The sequence below is a fragment of the Sturnus vulgaris genome, chromosome 9 (assembly GCF_052056855.1).
Source record: "Sturnus vulgaris isolate bStuVul1 chromosome 9, bStuVul1.hap1, whole genome shotgun sequence".
In the NCBI taxonomy this organism is placed as follows: Eukaryota; Metazoa; Chordata; class Aves; order Passeriformes; family Sturnidae; genus Sturnus; species Sturnus vulgaris.
In genome coordinates this window covers 21,194,753-21,221,372 of record NC_142251.1, presented here as the reverse complement: position 1 = coordinate 21,221,372, position 26,620 = coordinate 21,194,753, and the positions used below count along the sequence as shown (strand labels likewise).

Below are 26,620 nucleotides of genomic sequence, written 5' to 3'. Positions count from 1 at the left end.
GTACAAGCCAAAATTACTGCTGCCACGTGGGACTGATTCTATTGCCATGTTCGTACACATCTGTCAACTCAATTTACTGGAAATTGTCTTAGAGGTTGTTTGTGGTTATCATGCTAAAGAATTTAGCTAGAATCTCAGTGTGTTTAACTAGCAGAAACCAAAAAGTGTGTGACGCTTTTCCCTAGAAGGCTTCGTTAATAGATTTGAATCCTAATGGAAATTGTCATCTCCATTAGCGTCATTCAGGAATTTTTTTTCTCTCTTGTCACAGATTGTTTAATACAGATTTCTCTGAGTAATTTAAAAATGATGATATTAAGGAAGAGCCTGCAAAATGCAACCTATATTAAAATCTTTAATTATTCAAGGGGATAATTTAGGGTAATTTACAGCTGACCCACCAGACTAATATTACAATGGTTTTTTAAGTTGACTATTTAGAAATTCAAGTGAATGTAATAGGTAAGTATGTGTGGTTTAGGTAAAACTTCTTTATTTTTACAGCATATCAAGTAAATAATACAAGTTACTAAGCAGTGCTTGAGCTGTAGCTGAAGTGCAGTTGAACATACCTTGATAGATACTAATATGTTTTGTTCAGTGCTTGGTCTTATTGAGTGTGGTCCCACTTGCTATTCAGGTGTGATTATTATTGAAAATAAATATCACTTGAATGGCAGACTGTTTCAGAGCTCTGCTTAAAATTAGGTCTATACTTGAGAAGGATTCCTGTTTCAGGAGTAAACAGAATATACAGATACAAAGGGTAACCTGTATTCAAGCAGATGATGGGAAAGGGGGTAAGGAAGCTTTGCTGAACACAGGTTCAAATCTGTAAGACTGGCACTTGTTTGCACATAATTACTTTTTAAAATATCACTGGTATAAACACTTTTAGCTTAAATACTGCCTTTGTGCTTTTCCCTCTCCTCTGCTGCCTCTGCACTTCTCTGTATTTTTGGTTAAGGTGGTAGCTACTGCCTGTAATAAATTGCATAGTGCTCTCCTATGGAGAATGATGCACTCACTTATTGTGCTTAGGATAGCACCAATCAAAGAATGTTTTTATTTTTTTCATAAACCCATGTTGTGTTTTTACATTCAGCTCCACTCTATTGGATTTTCTGAATTCTGTTTTCTGTGGTGGAATTATGGTAGAATTATGCATTTAGTATTACAGAAACAAAATGAACTGAAACTCTGAAGAAATTTCATGTGTGTTTATGAGGGTTTTTCCCTTTCTAATTTTATGTTGCAGGTATGCTATCAAAAATAAAAAAGAAATGTAATTTGCAAAATTTTAATACTTGTAAGGTACTCATGCTCAATCTCATTGCCAAATGCTGAGAGTACATTATATTTACAGTCAGTATATTACATTTAATGGAGGTTAAGTATTTATGTGCTTTTAAAAAATCAGTTAAATTAAAACATTTGTTTGCCTAAATACACATTTTGATGCCTTCATTTTATGAATCTGTGTTCAGCAATTAAGATATGTGCTCTGTTCTCCTCTGAAACATGTGTTCACTGCCAAATATTACTAGGAATAAAAAGATGTTGTTAGGGTGTTCTTCAGGAGAGCTTGGTTGGTGTTGAACTGTGTGAGCTGCTGATGCATAGATTTGTGATGGTCAGGTCACTTCTGGTGCTTAGAAGCTGGAGTAAATTGGTGGTCCTGCCACTGTGGGGGGGCAGCAGTGGTGTTGCAGAAAAGGCTTAGTTTAGGCCACACTGGATGCATTTCTGCCCCTGGTCTCTCAGTTGTGTGGGTACATCTACAGCATGTCAGGATATCACAGTCAGAGAGTCATCTTGAATTTTGTTAGTATTCCCCTGGCCAGTCCATTTCCATTGGGGTGCATCACTTATGGAAATGCTGTACATAATGTCTGAATTGGCTGTTGGATCACTAACTCTGCATTCCCACTGCAGTTTGGGCTCTCAGGTGCTGCAACCACCTCTGCATGGTGGTGTGATCATTTTGGGGATCTGCAACGGTGCAGCATGGCAGCTTTCTGTAGGATGCCAGCTGAGGAGGAAGTAACTTGAAAAGAGATAATTAACATTAATGAAGATATCACATACTGGCAGACATTGACATTGACAGAACTGGGAATCACATTCCAGTCTCTGAGCTCCCTTCTTGCCTCTCATCTCTCAGAGCTTTCAGATCTATCAGTTATAATTATTACTTAATTATATTAAAACCCCCACAAAACAGCAAAACCCACAGAAATATTGAGCAATGCTTATTAGAACAGCGTTTTATTTTAAAGACTCTTGGATATATTCATTGTCCTAAAATCAGCGGGCGTGTATTATTATTTGCTGTTAGTCCCAATTATGTCTCAAAAATGGAATTATTTTTTTTTTAGGGAAGAAATCTAACAACAGGAGAGCTTGGATTCTTCCCAAGTGATGCAGTAAAACCTAGCCCTTGTGTAAGTACGATTACTTAGTTCTGTTTGCTACCTTAAAGGAAAACTGCCTAGTTCATTAGTTCATCAAGATTAATCTTACCTTACAAAAATAATATTGTTTCTAGTTCCTTGGTGCTTTCATGGTGGGTTCAGTATTGCTTAAGGTAGAGTGTTCCAATACTTTTGGTTATTGGATGTAAGTAGGACATGTCAAGAAAAGAAGTTTGATAAGCAGATTTAACTTTGGGGAATATTAACAAATGGAACTGTCTGAAGAGTTTCCAGAGTGTAGATCAAATACACTTTATGTGAAAGTGCACTTTCTTCCTTCCCCAGCAGGAAGGTGAGAGTGCTGTGGCTCTAATCTATTCCCCAGTCACTTTGGGTTAGAGAGAGGGATTACAGCCTAAGTAGTAAGTTTAAAAATTGTAAAACTAATATAAAACATTGAATTCTGACTTCTTGATAAATTTTCTTTTTTCTTTAAGTTCTTACCTGTCTTTATTTTGCAGAAGACTCTTCTCAATATATAAAAGTTTGTGAAAGTAATAAGAAAAACAATTTTATAATATGTACTCAAGAGTTTTATGTGCAGATGTGATGATGCAGTAATATACTATGCACTTGTTCCTTCTCTGCCCTCTGTAACACTGTGTCAGATTAGTGGCTTCCTTTGTTGAGGTTAATTGATAAAAACTCATAAACCCAGTAATGAAACCTATTCCTTACTTTGCTTTAAGGCAGTTTTCACAAAATTTAACCTGATTCTCAACAATTTGACTAATTAATAGAATTGCTTTTGTTACAACAATCAAGATAAGCCACTTCAATGGCTTTTATAAGTAGGTGGAACCAGTTCTTAGTAGCTGCATTTTGATATATCTTTGGGGCTTATTGTTATTGGGCTTAGTTTCCAGAACAAGCATACATGAGATCCTAGAGAGTATAAATATGTTAAAATAGCATTAGACATCTTTAATACCCTTTATTTCCAGGATTTTGTTTGAAGAGGAATGCACATACTATTTCTAGGTACAGGTTGTGTTAGACTGGGTGAGAGAACAGATCTGAAATAAAGATGAAATTGTTCTGTGAATTTTGCTTTCATCCCTCCACCCTTTAGTTATTGTAGAATTTGTGAATTTCCCATCCCTTGCTATTGTTCAGGGGTGGATTTCCCATTCCATGGTGTCACTGTCAGTGACCCCCATGAGTCATTGTGCAGTGTCATTGACTGCAGCTGTAGCAGCATTTTTAGGAATTAGTTTAAAAGCACTGGCAGTGAAATATCTGAAGTTAGGAAAAATGCTGCTGGGTGTTGAAGAGGTCTCTTTCTAATGGTAAAGCTTTCTGCTAAATTTAAAATATGCTGTTTAGAGGAATATTGAAAATAACACAGTTTTACAGAATGAATAAATACTATTCATGAAACGTTACCAACTGGTGTCATGATCAGAACAAAAAGATAAATTGATGCTTCACCACTGTTAACTTGGAAGGATGAAATATAAACATCTTATTATGATAAATGATGCAGTTAAAGATACTGAAACATCAATTGGGTTTTAAACATGCTATAACTTTTACTGTTATTATTAAGTCTTACAGTCTTTACAACCATCTGATATAAAAATGCCCAGAAACAGCATAAAATCCATATATCAGAAGACTTTAGGAATGAATATTGAATGAAAAACTGCTGAGCTCCAGAATATCTGTATTCCAGACTTTTCACAGATGTACCTATAAACTATTTTTTCCCTTTAAAATGAGTAGTATATGTCAGCAGACATTTTATGCACTATATGAGTAATATCTGTTTCTTCCTGGCTTTCCTCCATTTTTCTAACTTCTGTAGAGGCATTGGATACCGAGCCAAGAGCTTCTGGAATAATATTTGATTTTCTCCTTCTTTATGCCAATGAACAACACTTGTTATGTGAACGTATTTCCATTCAAAATTTACAAAAGCAGCTACTCATCTGCATTTAACTGCTCTGGAGGATGGACTTAAAACATCCTTGAATTTTTCTATCCTTTCCAGTTTATTAACACTACTTGACAAATTCGAAATATTTAAGAATATCTTGCAACATGTAAAATCTTTGTAATTTTTTAAATTGTGGCCTTGGAATGTGTCATTTGGTCGATCCACTAAAACATTTATCTTAGGAATTGTTTGTCAGCAGATTTATAATCTGTTAACTTTTTGCCAGGTCTCCCCGTTGGAAGCAGAGCTGCCTGAGCAGCATCCATGCCTGCAGGGGTAGGAAAGCTCAGTGCTGCTGCCAGGGTGACACCTGCCTCTCTGGGGTGCCCTGCACTCCTCGGGGGTTCACATCTGCCAGCACTGCACATGCTGCCCTGAAAAGAGCCTTTTTATTTGAGAATAATGCATGTTTCCTTTTTACTCTCTCAAAAACTCTTTTCTATTTAATACCTATTTAGATTTACTGCTACACAAGCCAAACACGTGAGCCTGGTTTTATCACAGAGAACTTTAATGCATTCCACACTTAAGTTTATTCCAAGGTTAATTCTAGAGACTTGATAAAGATCTTGATTGATACCTGAGGTCAAGATAGTGGGAGTTGTAATTGATTGCAATTTCAATCAATTTAAGTTTATAGACCTTTATAATAATACTTGCCTGACTTGATTTGTTTTTGGAAGTCTCTTTTGGTGCCATATCATGAATAAAAACTTGTGAGAAGATTGTTACTGTATTTTTTTTGCTATTAGAGTCCAGAAAACAAAACATTCATTGGTTTTACTTGAAGGAAAAAAAACGAAACATATTTGCTTTCCTAAGATTATATTACCTTAAGCTATAAGTGTGTGAAATTTGTGTTAACCTTTCACTAGAATCTAGTTTTCAGCACTGTGCATTTTCATACCTTGTTTTAGAAGAGTAGGGTAATACTGAGTTACCACACACTAATGGGAGATGATCAACATGAAATGCTCATTTTCATAGGAATTGCTATACTATGCATCTTGTGCATGAATAAACATTATGCATATGTTTGTGTACATATAACATCTATTTTGTCAGCTGATTGCAGTTTGCTTAATTTTTAAATTTAATTTCAGAATCAAATGACATGCTTAGCAAGTTACAGTACAACAGTTACCAAGTCCCAAAGGAATGAATGATGTCATATAAGTTGTAGAATATCCTCAGGTCTCTCTGAAGATTATAGACCATATTTCCCAGTGGACAGTCGTAAGGCCACACGGTCCTGAATACATTAAATTAATTTTATATATTACTGTAAATTGGTTGCATATTTTAGTGATGCTTTTCTACAGTACAGAGCATTGAGCTATTTTGTGTATGAAATTTGAATGCAGGCACTGTCAGAAAAGCTTTGAACTGTTTTATGAAGTAAAAATACCCCAAACAAACTGTGACAGAAGAAAAGAGCTTAAAATATTCTGTACTACTTTCAGAATCATCTGGAATATTTGTCCTTTTTTATAACTTTCTTTAAAGAAAATAGACTTGTAGACAAATTAGATCACCTGGATATTGATAGTTAAATCAATCTAATTTCTGTTTTTTAGAACAAAATCTTGATCCTCATTTTCTGTATCTTTTGATATCCTAGGTTCCTAAGCCAGTAGACTACTCCTCACAACTGTGGTAAGTGTCATGTCTTACAAGAATTGCTGAAAGGAGGAGTGTCAGAATCACAGAAAGCAACTGTGTTTGCTATAATTTAAATTATATTGGTTTAACCTTTTTAGGCTTCAGAAGAAGACATTGTGTAATGGTTTGGGAAAGTAATACCATGTGTTGCCTGAAAGCGTTTCTGATAAAATGAATTGCTTAATGATTTTAGTGTTTTGTTTACAAGTCTGTGGCTGTACAGCCTTAGTCCCAGACTTCTGAAATAGAATAATAAGAGATTATTGTAATATGAAGCATAGAACTATATGCTACATGTTGAGTGAGTGAAGGAAGGAATAATGTTAAATACATCTTGTATCCTGAATAATTCTGCATTTCCTTAAAAACCTTCACCAGCATTGCAGCTGTAGAGATACAAGTGGCACCTGGGGATGTGGTTTAGGGGTGTCTATGGTGTGAGGTTGGTGGTTGGACTAGATGAATCTTGAAGGTCTCTTCCAACCTTGGTGACTCTGTGAAAAAGGTGATGTATCAGAACTGCAACCACTGCTGCTCTGGGGTTTATGAAGTGTGTGAACTCTTTCCCACAACTCAAAAAAGTCGTGGTGATTCTGAGCGAGCAGAGTAAGCATCACTTGTGTTCTTTCACTACTTTTATGCTTTGTCATTTAGACACGAGTTCTGACTTCCTCTTAACTGGCCAAAAGTGAAATTAGTGAAATTAGGATCATATCTAAACAAATGGTTTTTCATAATAAGCCAAGTAAAATGTTTATTATGTAAAATTGGTATTTTGAATTGAATTCTAACACTTTGTCTATTTATAAATTTTTAGAAGAAAGCATATTACTGGCATTAGTCTTTATCTTCTATGGATTTTTAATAAAGAACTCTTTTTTTTTACATAAAGCTTCTTTCTAATTGGTCATGATGTATTGATGTGAAATTTTACATAGTGGTGGTCTGTGATGGTGACAGCCTTTGTAAAATGACAAGATAAGCATAATTTCCCTGGAAGCTCAGTAACTTTCCCAATTAACTGGTTTTGCAAATGAGTGTCTGCTGACAGCCTTTCTTGTCCTATGCAAACCACAAGGCAGAGCACAAATACAAATCTGCTTATGCAGCCGGGCTGCACAATCAGTGATTTATTTCTCTTAGCTTTCAACACTTAGCATCAGCTTTTTCAAATTTGGATGTTTTTGGCTGATTTATTTTTTTCCTCTGGATGTTGAGTATATCCATTGCACTTTAGCCTTTAGAGGTTACATGTAATTATGAAACCAAATAAAATACTTCCTTGTGTAAGTACCAAATTTTCATTAGGTCTTTTTTGACCTGATGTACCTCTGGTGGCTGATTCTCCATTTGGTTATGATAAATCTCCCTAGAACTCAGGGAGGTTCAAAGGTTCTGGAGCACTGTTGGGTTGTTTCACTTGCAGCAAATGATTCAGTTGGTTTTATGAACTTTTCCAGCCAGTAGTCATTCAGCTAATGCTTGGGCTCAAGCACTTTCCCTAGCAGATTCTGTGTTCAACATGCATACAAATACTTTTCTAATTAAGGACTCTGCAACCCCCAACTGTGGAATTTTTTCATGTTTTATTCTTCATTCAGAAATCTGGAAGTGGTATTCAGTTGCAACGGATGTATTTTTGGTCCCCATGATATGTAGAAAATTTTCACTCTCTATTGCATATTTAATAGACCTTTGGAGCTTTGGAAAAAATCATAGGCAATTTTTATTTTCCTTGTTACAGGTTTGCAGGAGCAATGGAACGATTGCAGGCAGAAAGTGAACTAATTAACAGAGTAAACAGCACTTACCTGGTGCGGCACAGGACCAAAGAATCAGGAGAATATGCAATTAGTATTAAGTAAGTGGAAGTGGAATAAAAACTCCTCAAGAAAGTTTTCCTGTTCTCATTTTTGTGTAGCTAGTAATTGAAATAAATGCAGAAAATAACTGCAGTTTCTGTTATGTAATTATATACAGCCTTTAGGAGAGTCAATATAGGAAAACTGAAATTGCCATAAAAAAATACCCGGGATATATAGAAGGAAAGAAACAGTGGTTTTACAATGCTGATGTAGCCAATTGGGGCCACAAAAATAATGGTTGAGTATGTTGGAAAAAAGTAAGCATTGTCTGCAGTACAGTGTGTTCTGTTTCGTTGACTTTGGTGAGAACTCAAAGCCCTTTGCATCTCAGACCATTCAGTAAAATGTGGGTTTATACATTTTGTGGGGACAAATTATTGTTCACTTTCATGTCGTTTTATCAATATGAATTTAAAAGCAGGAAGTACATGGGAATTCCCAGTTAGAATAAGCAGTTAGCTGTGCCTTTTTTTCTGATTACAGATTACTTCTTTAGCTTTACTTTAATAAATATTTTTGGTTGATTAGATGTCAACTTTGTTTTGGCACAGATATACATTTTGTCTTAAGAATTTATGTGTGTGGCGTTCTAGGGGCATGCCCTCTGGTAATTATTGATTGTGTCTGATTAAAACCACATTTATATTCATAAGTTATTCATTGCCCACAGGTACAATAACGAAGTGAAACACATCAAGATTTTAACAAGAGATGGCTTTTTCCACATTGCAGAAAACAGAAAATTTAAAAATTTAATGGTAAGCATTGATGAGCTTTTTAACAGTGTGAGATCTTCTTTGTAGCTGTTTCTGTTAGAGAAAGCTACTTTGGTTGGTGAAATTCCAGAAAGCTATGAGAATGAAAGATTTGAATTGTGTCCACTCCTGCTAATAGGATAATTTTTTATATTTATGGTTTTAGCTCTAAGTGATGATTTTATGTGCTTAAAACTACATATTTATTGCTATGACTGGACTGTGTCCATTGTAGTGAAGTGGAAGAGAGGAGGAATTTGAATCCCATGCATCAGCCCACTGTGGAGTTAAGCTGAATCTGGAAAGGAGAATTTGATGTCTTTGGAAACCTTGGTTTTTAGGAATCAATTGGATTAAAATTTATGCAACAGCCTTCCTGCATACATACTCAAGTATGTGAAAACACTAAATAAAAATGAAGGATAATACAAAATAAGAGCAGGGAGAAGCTTTAAAACTAGGAAGCCTTAGAAATAATTGTAGTTTAACCACTGATACTCTGTAAAACAAGAGCATCCTAGAGGTGGAGAGAGATTAAATGATAGTCTGTGAGTGCTCATTAGAACAGGAAAAACATAAATTTCTTGACAAAGAATGTACTAAGCTGTTTTTGCACTTGTATCTTTATTTCACACTTACAAGCCAGTGAATTGTTTCGTTTTAGAGCTGGGGACCCTGAGATCTTTTCATTGTTGAGATTTTTTCGTTGTTTAGCAGCAGAAATCATGGTGCTGCTCACATACACGAGGAGGTGGCTGCTTAGTCTGTGAATGCTACAAATGGTTCATTGGAAACTGATCTTGGCAAAGCACAGCAGCTGGAGTCCCATGCTGCCAGGTCTTCTTATGGCAGTCATGCAGTTTAATGCACTGGTGCAGGTTTCAAAGTAGAGCAGAAATATAAATAAAGGACGAAGTTGGGTGAAAAATGAGAAAAAAGAATATACATTGCATCACAGAATTGAGAGGATGGAAGAAATTTCTAGTGTAGGGACCTCACTGCTACCAACTTAGCCTTGCTAACATTCAAGTAGGAAAAAATTATTTTCTAACACAAGTTTAGGGTATTATGAATTCTGCCCTTGAGAGTTAAATACACAAGTGGTAGTGTTTGTACGTGCTGTGGAACAACTGCTTTGTTCTGTGTAGATGCAAGAGAAAAAGTAACTGAAATAAAAAAGAAAAAGTATCTGGAAGAAAAGAGGAACAAAAGTAGTCTGGGTAGAAGTGGGAGCAGAAGAGAGACAAAGGCAGCATCCATGGAAACGTTAAGTGGTGATCTGCAGTGACACAGCGTTTTGTCCTGCTTTGGAGGGAAAAGAAGTAGAAGAGCTCTTTTGTCTACTTTTCATAGTACATTTGAAAATCTTTCAGCAGAGTAATTAAAATGTGCTGAGTGTGTAAAGCAGGGTGCAGTGAAAGGTTAGTTTGGTTGCTGCTGTGGATCAGGGTAATGTGACAGCTCCTGAGGAGCCCCATCCCTGCTGGCATGGACTGCTTACCTAACTCATCTGTTTGTAAGCCTGCTACTGTGGTTGGTGCAATTCATGTTTTAAGGTCCAGTTGTCAGTCAACTGTTTTCATGGAAGAATGGAATAAAAATCTAAGCTTTAAAAGTAACTGAATCTGTGTCATGAAGTGATTTTTCCTTTTTCCTCACTTTAAAAGCATTTAGCTTATTTTGCCAACAAACAATATCTGTCCATTTGGAATTCTAGTTACTTTTACCAAACAACACAATTCTTACAGACTTAGGTTGTGTAAAAAGGTAACAAAAGTTTCCTACTAATTATTTTCCATTTATCCAGATATCCTGCTTTGAATGCCACTTACTTACAAATCACACACAGTATTGCCTTGGTAATTTGAATGTCTGGATATTCAATGATGATATGGGAGTAAATTTCGTTGCTGACATTCTAGTTTGTATGATGTGCTGATATCAAACAGCAAAACCCAGAGAGTTCTTAGTATCACTGATGTAGGCTATTATAGGCTAAACATTTTGGTAGCTTTTTGTGGTGCTGGGATTATTTTTTTGTTTTGTTTTGATTCGTTTGCTTGTTTTGTTTTTTGTTGGGCATTTTTCTTTGCCTAGAAGGAAATGATTAAACGCAGCAGGATCTCCTAATTTTGACCTAAGCTTGACGTGGTCAACTCTCATTTTGGAAATCTAAATATAAGTGGAATGGATTGAAGGGTTTACAGTAAATATGTTGCTTTGTGCTTGCATTTCTGTAGGTGAAGTCCCACATTTGAATGGATCAACTGAAGTACATTTGCTTTGAATTGTCTGGTCACTTTTAGTCCTATTCTAGCTCTGTGTACAAACTATGTGATATTGACATTTCTAGGGCTAATTCAAATGTAACAGACAGTGGCAGGGATTGAAGATTGCAGAAGAATAGCATGAGGTGACGGAATTTTGATGGGTGTTGTCTTCTTTAGAGTAAGAATTCGAGTAACTTACCTTCTTGGTTGCATAAACTATTTCAGTTATTCTTTTATATTTACATATATGAGTTTTTGCATATATATATATGTGTAAAAAATTCCTGTGTAGCTCTGAAGGCCTATGTAGATACACACACAGAGAGAGATGATGAAATTTCTGGATTGGGTACAAGCAGAATGTGAAATGCTGGATTTTTCAGTCAGTGTGCACTGTCTGACACCCCCCAAGCCTGCCCTGCCTTGGAGGTTTTTATATTGTCTGAGTATCTGCACATGAAGTTGCTGTTAACTTACAAGCCATGTGCTTTATTTCAGATCTGTGTATTTACAAATACATTTGTAGATAAACACCATTTATCATTGTAAAAGAGATTTGAGAAAACAGAGACATTTTATTTCTGCATCCTTAACAAGAAGCTGACCTTGCCTTCTACTTGATTCCAGAAAAGCAAAGACATCCTCAGCCTGACTTAGAGGAGCAGCAGCTGTTGACTCTACAAAAAGATTTTACTTGGCTGGTTTTTGGGGTGTCTTTGTTTGTTTGGTTGGTTTAAATTTTTTAAAGTGGTAGTATGAAAGTTGTCAGCTTTTAAGGTACTTTATATTTTAAGAAATAAGCATTGTCTATGGGATATATTATTAAAAAAGGTTACTTGCATAAAAAACTGTCACTGGCTGTACACCAGAATGCAGTTTGTGATTTCAATTTCCAATGAAAGTGTTTTTTTCTTTCTGAAAGGAACTCGTAGAATACTACAAGCACCACTCACTCAAAGAAGGTTTTCGAAGTTTGGATACTACTCTTCAATTTCCATACAAAGAATCTGAAAACTCAGTGGGACAGAGGACTAACAGAACAGGTGGCAATGGTGAGGATTATAATTTTTTATATATTACTGTCATATGTGTATATATATTAAAAGGACAAGGTACTTGGTACTTTCATCTTCCATTTTTGATACATAACCAATTACTATGGCAATGCTTTTAGCTAGGATTTTTTGAAGCTAAGCAGATTCAGATCTGCCAAGAGATTTATAAACATGTCTAGCAAGCTTGTCTTGCTGCCAAACTTAAAAACTCCCCAATATTAAAAAAACCTATTAGACATGCTGGTGAGAGATTAAACTGCATCTTGCCTAGTTTCTTAAGAAATTTGCATACTTGCAGCTACAAGTGTTGATATCTGTGACAATTTCTAATCCTTAAAAGGGGATTTAAATAAATCAGTCTTGTAGCATAGCCCTATGAAGTAGCATCTCAGTAATATCAAATATATGTGTCAAAAAAAATTTAGATTTACTATATCCTAATTATTTTTTGCATGTTTTTAAACACGCAAATACGTTTATATTTTATGTATATATGTATAACATATCTAATGTTCATTAGAGTTCTCTTACTAAGCTTCTGAAAGTTAATGAACTACAGTGCAATATAAATAGCAGTTAAAAAGTTGTGAAGTTTAGAAATAAACTGAGAAGGCTTGCAATGCATATGCTGTCCTTTATTTAAGCTATTACAATTCAGGTGGAAATTAGCATGATTTTTAGGGCATGGAGAAGTTCAATGTCAATGATAAAACCTACCACATGGCTGGCCTCTGGAAAATATATAATGTTACTGTCAAAGAGCAATTATTAGATTTGCTGTTCTGTGGTCTTTGGTTGCACCTTTGTACTGTAACAGATAATAGGAGGAAAACAAATTTATGGGGATTTTAGCAGTATGAAGACTGCTGTAAAAGCCCAAAAGGACCAGTCTAGTCTTTGTGATGATGGTGGTGGCTTTGTTACTTTCATTTGCTGTGTTTGTGAGCTTTTGTTTACTTGCTTGCCTCAGTTCCATAACATTTCTATAACTTTAGAGGTTTCTTCCTCTCCTAATTAAAGTGAAGATAATTTAGGACACATGATTGTAAGAGACCAATGTGTCTCTGGGTATTTCATTTACTGTCTCTACCTCCCAATTCATCTTCTTTCCATTTTGTTCTTCACTGTTTCCCAGGACTTGTGTCAGTTGTCTCCTCTCTGTGCTGTTCATACCCATTCCTGGTGAATTTCTCTGCCCTGTCCTTTCCTGTCCCTTTAGCTTGTGGTCTCCCTGTGCTTCTCTCTTCCTTTGCCATCTCTTGTGCTTTCCTCATCCCTTGCCCCTCTGCACAGCAGTGAGGCTTCAGCTGTTGAGAGGACATGTTCTGCTTGATTTACTTTGCATTTGTTTGAGTTATTACTGACTGTGAGCAGAACCAGATTGTTTTCCTTTTTTTTCTTAGGCCAGTTAGAATGTATCTATGCTGTCCATCAACTTCTTACTCTGCAAGAACCCAATCATTTCCTGCTTTACAGGATACAAGATTTATGATACTTCCTCATTAACTTCAGTCATCATACAAAAGGAAACATCTTTTACAAGATCTTTTAGGCAGTATGTGGGAGAGCAAGAGAAATGACTGAGGGATGCTCTCATTTTAGTCACGGGGATGAGGAAATGCATGTCTGCCACAGTAACCATCAGCCCTTTGATGCTACAAACTATGCTGGTGGAAACTGCAGGTTTTGTCTTGACCAAACTGACCTGAAAAACTTTTCAGTTCCCAAACTCCACTTGTAAAGTCTAATAGATTTCCATAATTCTGCTGCTTTATCTAGATTGACTCTGAATGACACTTCCTTTAATGGATTGGACAGTAAAGTGTGTCCCCATGAGTGTGGTGATTTATTTGTTGTTTCTTTTCTTGTTTGTTTTGTTTTGTTTGTTTAACCAAAATGTCCATGATGAACAGTCCATCTGTGGGTCTTGTTCGTTGTACCAAGCTGATGTGAGAAAAGCTGTATATATGTGAACCCTGCTGGGCTGAATTTAGAAAGAATTTGGGAAGCTTTAGGCTGCTTTAGGTTTGGTTTAGTAGAGGAAGCAGATAAGTCATGTGGGACAGCAGTTGGATATGGAGTTTACTCACAGTGAGGACCAGCACACAGCTGTTTTTTTTCTCTCCCCACATAATCCAAGTGCAGGAAGAACAGTTGTTGGAAGGAAGCCAGACAATGCAGCTGAAGAGAGGGAGAGGGGCACTTATTTTTTCAATTTTGCACCTACTCAGCACGGGGCTGAAGGTAGTGAATGCAATGCACTTTGACAGTTTGAAGCTGATTTGAAGAAGAATTTGGGTTTAATGCAGTATTTTTCTCTATACTATTCACATGCCTGGATTTTTTAATGAAGCTATCTTTTGAAAAGACATCAGCTTTTTGTTTTCAAAACTGCTGATCTTTAGGATATAAAACTGACAGAGTAAGTGGGAAAAGTATTTCTAAAAAACATCAGTTGAACCATTGCAGACTTTGACAGAGTTATATCATTTTCTGCTGCCAAGGTCTTTGAGCTGCTGTGAAATTGAATGACAATACTGAATTGACTTTACTTCCCAGAAAAGAATGAGAAAAAAGTATGTTAATTTTTTTTTGTAATTGTTATGTTTTCATTTACCCATATGGGAAAAGAAAAACAACTGGTATTTCATTTAACTTGTAATTTCTAATATGAATCATAATAAGTCACACTGTAACTTCTTAAGTTTTCAGGGAATTTGATTCTTGCTTCAGCATTTACTTGATTTTTAGAATAATTTTTTAGAATTAAAACCTCTCTTTTAGTGGGATAGTTAATTTGGCTTTGCAGTTTTTGGCTTCCCACTTGGGTTAGAACTTTACTCTTCAGTCTCCTTGTCTTGCAGAAGTCACCCGTGTTGTTCTGATATTCATTGTACACTTTTAATGTGGCTGTAAAAGCTGTCAGATATTTACTTTTGTCAATATAGAAATTCAAGTTAATTGGGAAGATTTTTTGGTAAATGGTATATTCTTTCATCTAATTTTTCAGTCTAAAGCTTTTCTGGACACACACAGTATGATCAAGTTTTGTTTTGCTACAGAGAAAAATACTAATTCTTACATTAGGTTACAGGAATGATCAGCCAGTTAATGAAATAAAGGCAAAAAGTGGACATTATTCTGTGGAGTAGAATAATGGCACTTTATTCTGATTTGCTGATGCAGAGCACAATCATATTGAGTAATTTGAATCTTTATGAAATTCAGATTTTAAAGTAACCTAAATTATGAAGCCAGGTCCTACTTGAGTAATATTTTTCTTTGTCAGTTAACTAGGAGTAGGTGTGTGACATCCTACTTACAGTTAGTGCATTAACTGTGTAAAGGTATCTGTTAGTAAAGTAAAACAAAACAAATATCATCCCAACCCTTAGGGAATCAAAAGAATTCAGCCTTTCTGCTTAGAAGCCAACACCAACACCCTATCATCAAAACACATCAGTTATCTCTAGAAGCCTGCTAGGATTTCTTTGCCTGCACAGATTGACTTGCCCAGAATTTGACACATAAAACCAAACCTCCAGCTATATGAGAGAGAAAAGTCAGGATAAAGTCTGCTCAGTTAAGGACCAGCCAGCCCCCATACAGCACCTAACCTGGCTGTGTTCTTGTGGGCTGCTGTTCCACTCTGCCATTGTGCTTCTGGAGGAATAAAATCAGGTATTTGCCTCAAAGAATGGGCACTGCTTTTGATTCCAGTGGCCCTTTGGGTTTGTGTAGCACAATTCCCCACAGAGCTGTCACTTGGGGTTACTGTCTCCAGTATAAAGGAGCCCCTCATGCATCCCAGATAGTTCATTCAGTGTCAGAGGTGGAGAGAGACTCTGGAAACTCCCTTCTGATCCTTCACAATGGTGCTAAGAGGCCCTGGAGCATGCTTTTCTTATCCTGTGAGACACTTACCTAAAATGCTGTTGTGTGGGGGATTTTTTTTAATTTCTAAACCCAGGTTTTTGAATGTTAAAATACCATATCAGTCCTGTTTATTTTATTTATGCTTGTAGTTTCCTTGTCACAAATGTATCCATTGTCACCCAGGTAAGATGCACAGAACTGTACCATTACCTCCACCATGGATTCTTAAATAAAATTGTTCTAGTCATCATTCCTGCAAGTACCATTTTGAAGCAAAATTATTGTGTTTCATGGGTAGTCAGAAGAATAAATTCTGAGAAGTAGCTGTAAGTGATAAATATAACCCTGCTACTTTTTGAAGGAAAATTCTTGTTCAGTAATTACAGATATTATTAGCTATAATTTAGAGGCTGCATTATCATTTATCCCATTGAAATGGATGTACCTTTCCAAATCACAGCTAGGAGCAAAGATCCCAACTTTATTATACATGCACACTATATATCTTTATTGCCTCTTCCAAAGAGGGACAAAATGTGAGAACATGTCAATAAACTGTAGTTTCACTTGAAGCAATTCTAGTTAATTCCATCTCATTTTTGCATTTAAAACTACATTGGCCCTAGTTTTGTTGACAAGAGCACCTGTGGCTTTCACCCAGGGAAGCTGCTGTAGGGGCTTAGGATGAAGTGCTGGTTCTGTCTAGGCCAAGCTCAAACTTTTTTTGCTTGCTCAAGGGGTTTTTTGCAAGTTGGGGGAACTGCAAATGTGAGCAGTAGTCTTTGGGCTTTAGAGGATGTAGTTTAGCTGTGGAATTCCTATTGATGTTAATGATTAACAGGGCAGTATACATACTTTTTTCTCATGCCATTATATGGAGTTGACGCCAGGTCAACTTAAACTGTATCCTAATTAAGGGCATGTGACTAGTGTTGCTGGGCTTGAGAGGATTTATGTATGTATGAGTTCTTGCTTTTGTAATAGTAAGAAGTGGGGCTCACAAAGAATTAAAAAAGCTTTTGTTAAATCTGAAAATATTTGCAAGAGGCTACAGTACAATTTACTTCTCTGAAACCCTAAATGGGTGACTTTTTCCTACTTTACTCTTTGAAAAAATGCAATTGTTAAAAATTAAATCATAGAGCCAAATTTTTTAGTTATTACAGTCAATTTCCTTGCAGACATCCTTAGTAGGGAACCTTAGTTTCCTTATTATCAATGAATTATATAGTTAAAAAACTATTATTTAAATCTTATGCCAATATTTCAATGTTCTTTTGCTTTTCTCTTTTTCTCTTTTTTTTTCCTCTAAGCCCCTTCTTTGTTCTGTGGGTTTTCTTTTGTAACTCCTCCAGACTACAGCTTTGTTCCCCCTTCCTCCACTCCTTTCTGGTCAGGTACTGCTTTACTGCTTTTATATTTCTTCTAAATTTGCTTCTGTTGTTTCTGTGTGCAGCAAGTGAGGGAAGGGACGAATCTAATACTTCAGCTCTTCTCTGGCTCCAAAAACAGAGTTATTACTTGTTATTCTGGGAGTGTAACGAAAATCAAACTCTTAAACTTTTGAACTATTACTGCTTATTGCAATAAGCAGTTTGAATAGGTGTTGCAAAGCTCAATAGTTGCAGCAGATTCCATTAGTGAGCACTTGACTGTTGATTTGCTATGCAGTTGACATCTATGAGCTATATATTTTAATGCATTTGTCCAAATGCACAAACATGGAAATATCACTGCTTGTTGGTAAATAATAAATTCGTCCCATCCCTGCAGCAAACCATACTGCAGTAGCATCTTAGAATACAGTAGGTTTTTTTTGTAGAGAATGCTTTCTTCAAATTCTGCATTAACATTGTTAATTAATTTTGCCCATCTGTTTTCTAAATATTGTTTTCTTTATTTCCATTTAACCATCTCTGGCTTTAATAGATGCAATCATTTCAAACTAAGAGACTGCATAAAAATGCTAAAAGTAGTGCCATTGGTAGTCTCAGTCAGTGCATCAGTATGGGTATGACTTGCTCTGATCCCTAAGATCTGGTCTGCAAAGAGGTGAACTGCACCACTGGACAGCTGAAGAACAATTTTGCCAGTAGAAAGGTGAAAGCCTTTGAGGAGCACATGGAAGGAGCTGCTGATGTGGAGATCTCAGCATTTGCTCTCGTTACTCTGGCCTGCCTTTGTGTACTGGGGTGGGGGACACTGCCTGTGCAGAGCAGATTGGGGCTGGCTTTGCACGGGGGAAGGGACGTGTCCAGCATGCACACATGCAGTGAAGTCATCCAGATCTCAGTGGGCAGTGTGTTTTACACCTGCCCCACAGAAGTTGTCCAAATTATTTAGTACTCTGGGAAGGTTTCTTGGGGCTTTCCATAGTTTCCTGAGGGGAAAAGGACACAGGTGTCAGATCAGTAGTGGAATGGTTACTGTGCTTGCTTTGGCTGAGACCAGCTCTGATGATCCCTCTCTTGATTCACCCAAGGGATTTCAATCTCCATGTCTTAGGCTACACTTGGATGCTTTGCCCCACAGTTGTTTCTTCCATTTCTGTGCCCTTACCTATGGATATTTTTGGGGCAGATACTTCCTTTCAGTAGTCACAACAATACTGAGAATCCAAGCTAGAAGATGCCCTTCCAGTTGACATTTGCTTTTATAAAGGGCTGCCTCTGTAGAAAAGATGAGCAGAAAGCCATTTTGGTGTAGCTGTTTGCCCTGTGCTGACAACACTCATCTGGACCCCCTGATCACTCACCTGATTTGAAACGGCATGAAGGAGTTAAGTTCTAGCTCTTTGCTCAAGGTAAATACTGTGAGCTTTTGTCCTTTTGGGCAGGGATAGGAGTGGACATCTTGCATTCAACTGCCCAGTACTTGACTGTAAATTCCATTCTTACTGAAACTGGTATCTGTTCCATGAGAACAAAATTGTCAAGTGACCTACAGTGGTAGAACAGCTATCAAGACTCAGTTACTTTAATCCTATCACACGTTCCCATATATTCCCATGCGTGGTTTCAACAAATTATAATGACATCCCTTTTTTTCCATATGAAAAACTTCTGTATCAGAAAATTCAATAATAACTATGACAATTGGTATCAATTCAATGTCTTGCATATCACGATATGCCAGTTTAAGTATTTCATTACTCAAGTACAAAATATTAAAGGCAAATATTGATCTGCAGTGCTTAATTAAGCTTATCTACCCTTTACATTCTGAGTGCTGAGCTGCATTGCTTCAGGTGTTTGTAGTAAACCTTCTTTATAAAAACAGCCCAATAATTTGCCTACATTAGAAGATGTAATATCATGAAATAAGTATTTTAAGTATTTTTTAAACGTATCTTCAGAGCTGGCTTAGTTCTGCTGATATGGAAGCTGGTAACAGGAGAAGGTTAAGCTGACTGCTGAGCATACTGAAGGTGCTGCCTGTGCCTGGATAACAGCACTGAGGTTTGGTGAAACAGTAATTGTACAAGTAAATGTACATGGCTTCAAGGTGCATGGAAACTAATACACAGGAGCAACCCCCAGGGCAATGGCTGCAGATTTATGAGGAGGCCAGAGCACAAGGAGAGAGAAACAACTCACAGCTTTAATAATACTGCATTGACCTTCATGGAATTCGAGCACGTGAGCTAGAGCAGCCTGCTGTGATCACAGGGAACCTCTGTTGTTTGCACCCCGAATGCATCATCAGTGGCTCAGACTAGTATTACAATTCATTTGCAGCACATCTATTTCACTGTTAATGTCCAACATACTCCAGTGTAAATCAACGCTGATTACAGTTCCTGTAGTCATCATCTTCTGTTTGCAGAAGGAAAGGCTGCATTAAGTAAAAGCATGTTCTCATGCACACATGTGCTTTTTATTCACCTCCTTTGGATTTCTCGCTCTATTTCCAGTTAGTTCTCTGAGTGTCTCCCTTCTATTACACAAGGTTTATTTATTACTGCTTTCTCAACAGCTTATTTTCTTTTTTAATACTTTCTCTTCCTCCCCTCTTTAATTTCTCATTCACATTCATGCACCTGTTGGGCCCTTTCTTTCCATCCATCTATGCTGTTAATCCCATTCTCTCTCTGCATTCTTCCTGTAGTTTTCCTCTTTCTGTTCTTCACTCAGTGTTCCTTCTCGTCCCATCTGTACAGGTGTCCTTTCCATGTGTTGACTTCCCTCAAGTTTTATTTATCCTGGGACAGCACTAATTGGGAATTCAGGGTTGATAGTTTCTAGTCAAGTTGTTTTTGTGACTGTGTCAGCAGAGAGATATGGTTAATATGTTTTTCCAAAATTAGCACTGTCATTTTCCTGTATTCCATCACTCATCTGGCTTCCTTTTATATATTTTCTATCATGAGCTTCACTTTTATTTGAAAATATGGATCTTGGATTCTAAATTAATCTAAATTCTGCTACTTACTGCCTCAAGACTTTTGAAGATAGATGGTTTTGATTTCTCTTGCTTCTTTGTCCTTTTCCTCTCTGCTTTGTGACTTGAAAAAGAGTTAAAAGTCCTCCTTTCCCCCAGATGTGCTCCTCTTTCTTCTCTATCCTAATTTTCCTTGCTATTTTCCATCTTTATTATTCCTCTATGCATTTCTTGCCTTCTTAGTTCTTTTCTTCCCCACTTTCCCAAAGTTGTTCATCTTTGCTTCATGTAATTTTTCCTTGCCCCTTTATCTTTTTTCTAGACTCTGAAATTATACCCTGCTTCCCAGAATCCCTCCTTGCATCCTGCAATGCTTCTCCAAATCTGCCAGTGATATTGCTGCATGCCTGTGAATGGTTACTGACCCTCCAGTCAATAACTGCTCTTTTTCTTTCTTTCTCCAAAACAATTGGTGCCCATGATGTGCTCTTTCCCTGTAAAATTGATTACTGCAATGCTGATAAGGTATAGGACCTTACATTCATGTCAGGATCTAAACAAGTAGCATCTACATCTCACTGGCTAATAGGGGAAGAAAACATATTTGAGCTTTGATGTGTTTAATATGTCACCTAGATTTTTGCAACATCAATATAGCAATAAATTGAGAGGCTGATTCTCTGCTCTATGGCATCTTTTATGTAATTTATCAAGTGTCTGATAAGCATACCCTACATAAGCAGTCAGGAATGTTAGACTGAATTTTAGTGATGTGATGTGATATAAACTAGGACATTATCTGTTGTCAAAACTGTTTTTAAGACCTTCTGTTTCTGTGATATATCTAATAGTATTTTAAATGTAGTATTCCTTGTTAGTTTAAAATAATTTATGTTTTCCCTTTAAGCTGAAAGTATTTGAACATATAATGATTTTCAGATATTTAATACTATTCCGGTGCAGTGAGTAGAAAACTTAAACACAAGCAGAACTGAAACTGTTAGGATTTCTCAGCTCATTTTCCGTGTTTTGGGTTCCTGATTTAAATTAAAGGCAGATAGATATGAATTCTTAGTATTACATTGTTGAGGGCATTGCCAAACTAGAATCTTAAAGGCATTTTCTAATGAAGATTGGGCATTTCTATAAAATATGAAGGGGTTTGAGGACAGATATGATTCTATGTATATGATATCAAGTCATCCATTATGATCATATGAATTCTTCTGAAATCTTTTCAAAAGAAGCTTGCCTGTGCTCCTGAACTCTTCTTAAAGGAAGAGTTTACATAGGAAATTTGCATTTTCATTTACATAGGAAAACAGTGACATTAATGGTAAAAAAAGCTGAAAAATGCCATGGCCAAGTAATGCAACTACAAAATGCCATGGAGTAGTATCTGTTATTTTTAAAATGCTCAAGTCAAAGGTGTTTTATGTGTTAGGCCATGCCCACTCTCCTGTCATCGTCCTCACACTAAAATCATTGAGGATTTCTTTTGCAAGTTTGGATATTCTACATCAGCGTTGGAAACATAATTTCCTATAAAATGATTTGGAAAAAGGAGTTGGTTTTTTAATTGAAGCTCTTTGCACCTTTGCTTTTTAAAAATTCTTAGCAGCTTTTTATTGTTTAAAATATCTGGGCTTTACATTGGTAAAATTCTTCTATATTGATGTACCTTAAAACTTTAAAGTGTTAATTCCATTGAACTTTAATTTTATAGAAAAAAATCATTGGTGATTTACAGAATAAACTCCTGAAAAGAATAGATTTACATCAGTCAATATTAATGCAGATTGTGACAAACGATCCATGGAAATTTCCTGTAGAAAGTCTGTACCTTTTTGCTCATGCTGATGTTTGCTTCCAGTTTTAAGTGCATTAATATTTAACTTGGGAGCTGTTTTTTGAAAGAACAGCACCTTATTCTGTTTGTTTTGCTTCATTAGAGGTTTAAGTTAAATCAACTGTAAATGCTAATAATTCTTTTGGAAAGAAATTAGTGACCTGTAAAATATGTTGATGCATATAACTGGCAGCAAGTTTTACTATGAAGCACAAGAATAAAATAATTGCAAATGTATTTAGCAATATCAGAGTTGGGAATATTTTATTTATGGCTCATCTAGTTTGATTTTTCTTCTAAAAATTAAGAGGACTATTAAAAAAATCGCAAAAAATGCCTTCAACTTTTAGACCATTCCCCTATATTTAAATCTTCCTGATCTTTTTAGTGCAGATGTTTTGCATAAAATGAATGTCAGTGTCTGTTGCTGTGGAACCCTTGTTTTATATTGTACAATATTTCTATTTACAGTAGTTTGGTAGCCTTTGTTTACCAGCCCTGATGATATCACCATCTGCTTCCTTTCAGTGCTGAGCCCGAAGGTGATAGGCATTGCCATAGCCAGGTATGACTTCTGTGCACGAGACATGAGAGAACTGTCCTTACTCAAAGGGGATGTTGTCAAAATTTATACCAAGATGAGTGCCAATGGCTGGTGGAGAGGTGAAGTAAATGGAAGGGTAAGACGATTTTTTTTTTCTTTTCCTATTTCTTTCTCCCTTCACTGATGGTGATTTTGTTGGAAAAAGAAAAAGAAATGTGTTCCTACATTGTGTATTTAAATTCACAAGATTGAACATGTTCTCACCTGTGTTTCATAGGAGCGAGGCAGAACTCTAGCCAGGTAGCTTTCCCAGCATCTAAATTATTGGCTATTTAATGTGACCTACCAGGTTGAATATTTTGGCAAGGTTATATGGTTGGAAAATAACCAGGATTAATAGCTCTGCTACAGTTGACCTTTCTTGAAGCGTTTTGCACACAGATATTTGGGGTCAGGTTCTTGGTGCTGTGCAACTCTATTTAGCACTTTACCACAGAATGATTTCCCACATCTTTCTGCCAGACTACAATGCCTGGAATCAACCACCTTTTTATAGAAAGCTGCTGCTTTGATCTCTGCGAATGTGGCCCAGATGAAGTGACATATTTAGCAGGGATTTTTATGAACTCACTTTACACCCTGCTCCAACTCTTGGAAGGGAAGTTTCAGTTTTGACCTATAAAGGGTTTACTATTACAGTCTTAGTTTACTGCCTTATAATGCAGATTAGTCAGAAGCATTTGAGACTGCTGTTGCCATTTCTAAAGTGCTGAGATGCAGGGTCAAGGAATGTGAGGTGGAAGAATGTAAATTGTCTGGAAGCTGGAAATGATAGTTGCAAGTGCAGTTAAAGTCAATGTCCAGAATTACTGCTTTATGCAATTTTTATTGTGTACATGAGCTTGGTTATGTTAAATGGTTAAAGCTTATTAAATAGGCAATTAGACCAGAAGAAATAGGGAAGCAGAAGAAATACCTATCGTGCTGTGTATACATTTTACGTGTGAAGAAAGCTGAACAGCTCATTACAATGCAGCTGCCCACATTCTAAAGGATGCCCTGTTACATGCTAGCATTCCTTGGTAGCTTTCATAGCCTGGACTCGACATTATAAACTCACCTATGGTGATATAAGGTAGTCTAAAGATTCTGCAGTCACCCCTTCTAGTCATGCTCTAGGTTTGGTTTTGAGTTCTTTCATGAATGTTCAATTGACTTCAGGTGTAAAGAAGTCTGAAGAAATCTAAAGCAAATACATGATACAAGAAATATGTGACATTGCATCACTGTGTCTTACATAAACCTTATTTGGCACATCATTAATTTCAGAATGTAGATAACTTTATAACTTCTGAAGTCTAGGACACTAGACTGCTGTCAAATTGTGTCATGTGTCACACCTGTTTTAGTGCAGTGGAATTCAACTCCGTGTAAAGCAATCAGATCAGTCAGTGTTCTTTATAAGAGGATTCCCATTCCCTGGACCTGACTGGAGCTTCTTAAATTTTAACTCCTCATTCAAAAAATAGTAGTGTCCTGCCTGTGGTAAAACTACTACCACTCTTGGCATTTTTCTGAGCTTTTAGACTTCCAATCTTGGCAAATGTGTTTTAGATTTTTTGGGGGGAAAAAGTGACATAGAGGATGTTGGTCTCCAAATTTTCATATCTGCAAGTTACTGTTATATCTTAAGTTATTCTTTTCCTTTCTGTCAGGTCAGCCAAGTTTATCTTTGTAATCTTATTAATATATTTACTGAACAGACCCATCCTTGTTGTGCCTAGCTCAGCCATTAAACAAAACCTCTGTGGATCTCATGTATTATTTTGTTCTGCTTTCCTCCTTTTTAGGTGGGCTGGTTTCCATCAACTTATGTTGAAGAGGATGAATGAACTAAAAACTCTCCTCTGCTGACCAGCAGTTTCAGGGATTATAAAAATTTATATCTTCAATATGTTATTGGTCTTGTTAAGTATTTAAACAGCAACATTTTTGCCTGTCTGAACCTTCCAGTCTTAATGTTGGGATTTATACAGAAGTTTGGGCTGACAGATGATTACCTTACCCAGAGCTGTGCAAAGAAACAAGCTGCCAGTTTTCCATCACTGGGGATCAGTACAAAGTCCAACCTCACCTTCCCAGAAGATCTCTGGAAAATGAAATTCTTTGTTCCTTTTCATTTCACCCTGTACTACACCATGAGTACTAACAATGGCTGAATATTTAACATTTCTCTTCTAGCTAACATCTGTGATGGTACAAGGAGATGAAGGCTTATTATTCCTTATCACTGCATGCAGAAAACAGATTTCAATCATTCCAGTGGGCTTAAAGTATAGTCAGTAGACTTGTCTTGAGACATCAAACTACTTATCAACTTACAAACCATTTTACACTCACAAAATCATTCTGAAGGAAGTATGTAGTAAATATGAGTAGCATTCATGCATATGTAATTACTTAACTGGCTACTTTGAGGTCCTGCCTAAATCTTCTAACAATCTGTTTAGAGACATTCTAAAAAGGTGTAGTGATGTGGTATTGCTTTAAAAAACATGCACAAAGTGGAATTGTGTGATCCTTTTATTGTCATCTCAAGCTTTTTTATGTGAAGTTTTTTCACTTAAGCATCTGACAATAAAAGTGCAACTGGGGGACAGTCATGACAAGATGAGTTTTCAGCAATAAGATTAAATAAATACTGCAGACTTATTCTGATGGAGAAAATACTAATGCAAGATGATATCATTTCTCAAGAACAAAAGTGTTTATCTTAACCTCTTGGTTTATTTGGATGAACTTTGATGCTTTCAACTCAGTACTGTCTTTCCCTAGTTAGACAGGAGCTTCTGTTGCCTCTTATGAATGCAAATGGAACTTGCAAACTTCTTTCTGCCCTTTCCTTTCTTGTTGCCCTGGATGTTAATGGCAGTTCAATGAGGGAGTTGTCTTGTTGCAGTGTTCTCAACATTCCCAAATGTGTCTAGGTTAGCCAGCATGAAAGATCAGGCCTTGCAAAGTGATGTCCACTGCTTGGTGAGGCAGTGTTTAATGTAATTATGAAGAGGCAGAAATGTAGTTATAAGCTAAAATAAATGTGGGTGATGTCTTCAGATGTGCAGTTTTAAATATTTAAGTAATGTCACACCTGGCTTGAAAACTTGAAAGAAGATCAAGCTCCTAAATGAAGTTAATTCATCCTGTCCCACATCTGCTCTTTTGCTTTTTCCTGTTTCCTTTTTCTGTTGGCATCTTACAATTAATGTGCACTGACACTGCACAATTTAACATTGCAGTGTTTTCCCACTCCACAAGCAACATAATCTCCACTATTTGTCCACAGAGCAGAATCTGCTAGTATGTATTTGGGTTTCTTTTTGGCTTCCCCCAGGATTCCTTGCTTCTTTCTGGCCTTTCCTGGCCAATAAGAAGAGTCAAGCCCAACACAGAGAATTCACAAAATCCCCATTCATCTCTGCAACCATTTTACCCGTCTGCTGCACCTGGCAGGCAGTGCAGTGTGACCAGAGGAAAGAGAGGAGCTTCTCCTTAGAAACTTGACTTGAGAGATTCAGCCTTGCAGATTAAATTCTGCTGATGCTCTAATTTTTCAAGGATTTACCTCAAAATTATGTAAACTGTGATTGTGTTGAGTACATTACTTGATGGAATAATTGAGAGCATTTGTAAATATGTAGATGATACATAAAAATTTTGTAAATGATGTGTACAGCAGTGTAGGCTAGAGTATGCAGTCTTTGATCATGTTTTGCCATGCAGTTTGATTGTCTATTGTGAGCATAATCCTATATTCCCTTAAGTAGACAAAGATGATTCTTTCCCAGTTTTGCCTGCTTAAGGGGTAGAGGAATAGGCTCTAGGTCTGTGAAGTATTTAGTGCTTAACTGTCATGTAGTTCTGAGAAGAGGCAGTTAAATTCAGTGCGAGTTG

At 36.6% G+C, this 26,620-nt stretch overlaps 1 protein-coding gene across 3 annotated transcripts in view; it reads left to right on the top strand.

The window, feature by feature from the left end:
* Positions 1-25,782, top strand: part of VAV3 (vav guanine nucleotide exchange factor 3) — a 145,897-nt gene extending 120,115 nt beyond the window's left edge. The window contains exons 21-28 of one of the 3 annotated variants that reach the window (XM_014885387.2): positions 2,379-2,444; positions 6,035-6,069; positions 7,820-7,936; positions 8,611-8,698; positions 11,888-12,017; positions 17,210-17,293; positions 22,654-22,805; positions 24,520-25,782. In XM_014885387.2, the coding sequence (XP_014740873.1) occupies positions 2,379-2,444; positions 6,035-6,069; positions 7,820-7,936; positions 8,611-8,698; positions 11,888-12,017; positions 17,210-17,293; positions 22,654-22,805; positions 24,520-24,561 (714 nt within the window). In that variant the 3' untranslated portion in view covers positions 24,562-25,782. Of the gene's footprint in view, positions 1-2,378; positions 2,445-6,034; positions 6,070-7,819; positions 7,937-8,610; positions 8,699-11,887; positions 12,018-17,209; positions 17,294-22,653; positions 22,807-24,515 lie in introns of all 3 variants that reach the window. The other 2 variants (XM_014885371.2, XM_088170092.1) reach the window with 2 other exon arrangements.
* The last annotated feature ends 838 nt before the right edge of the window (positions 25,783-26,620 follow it).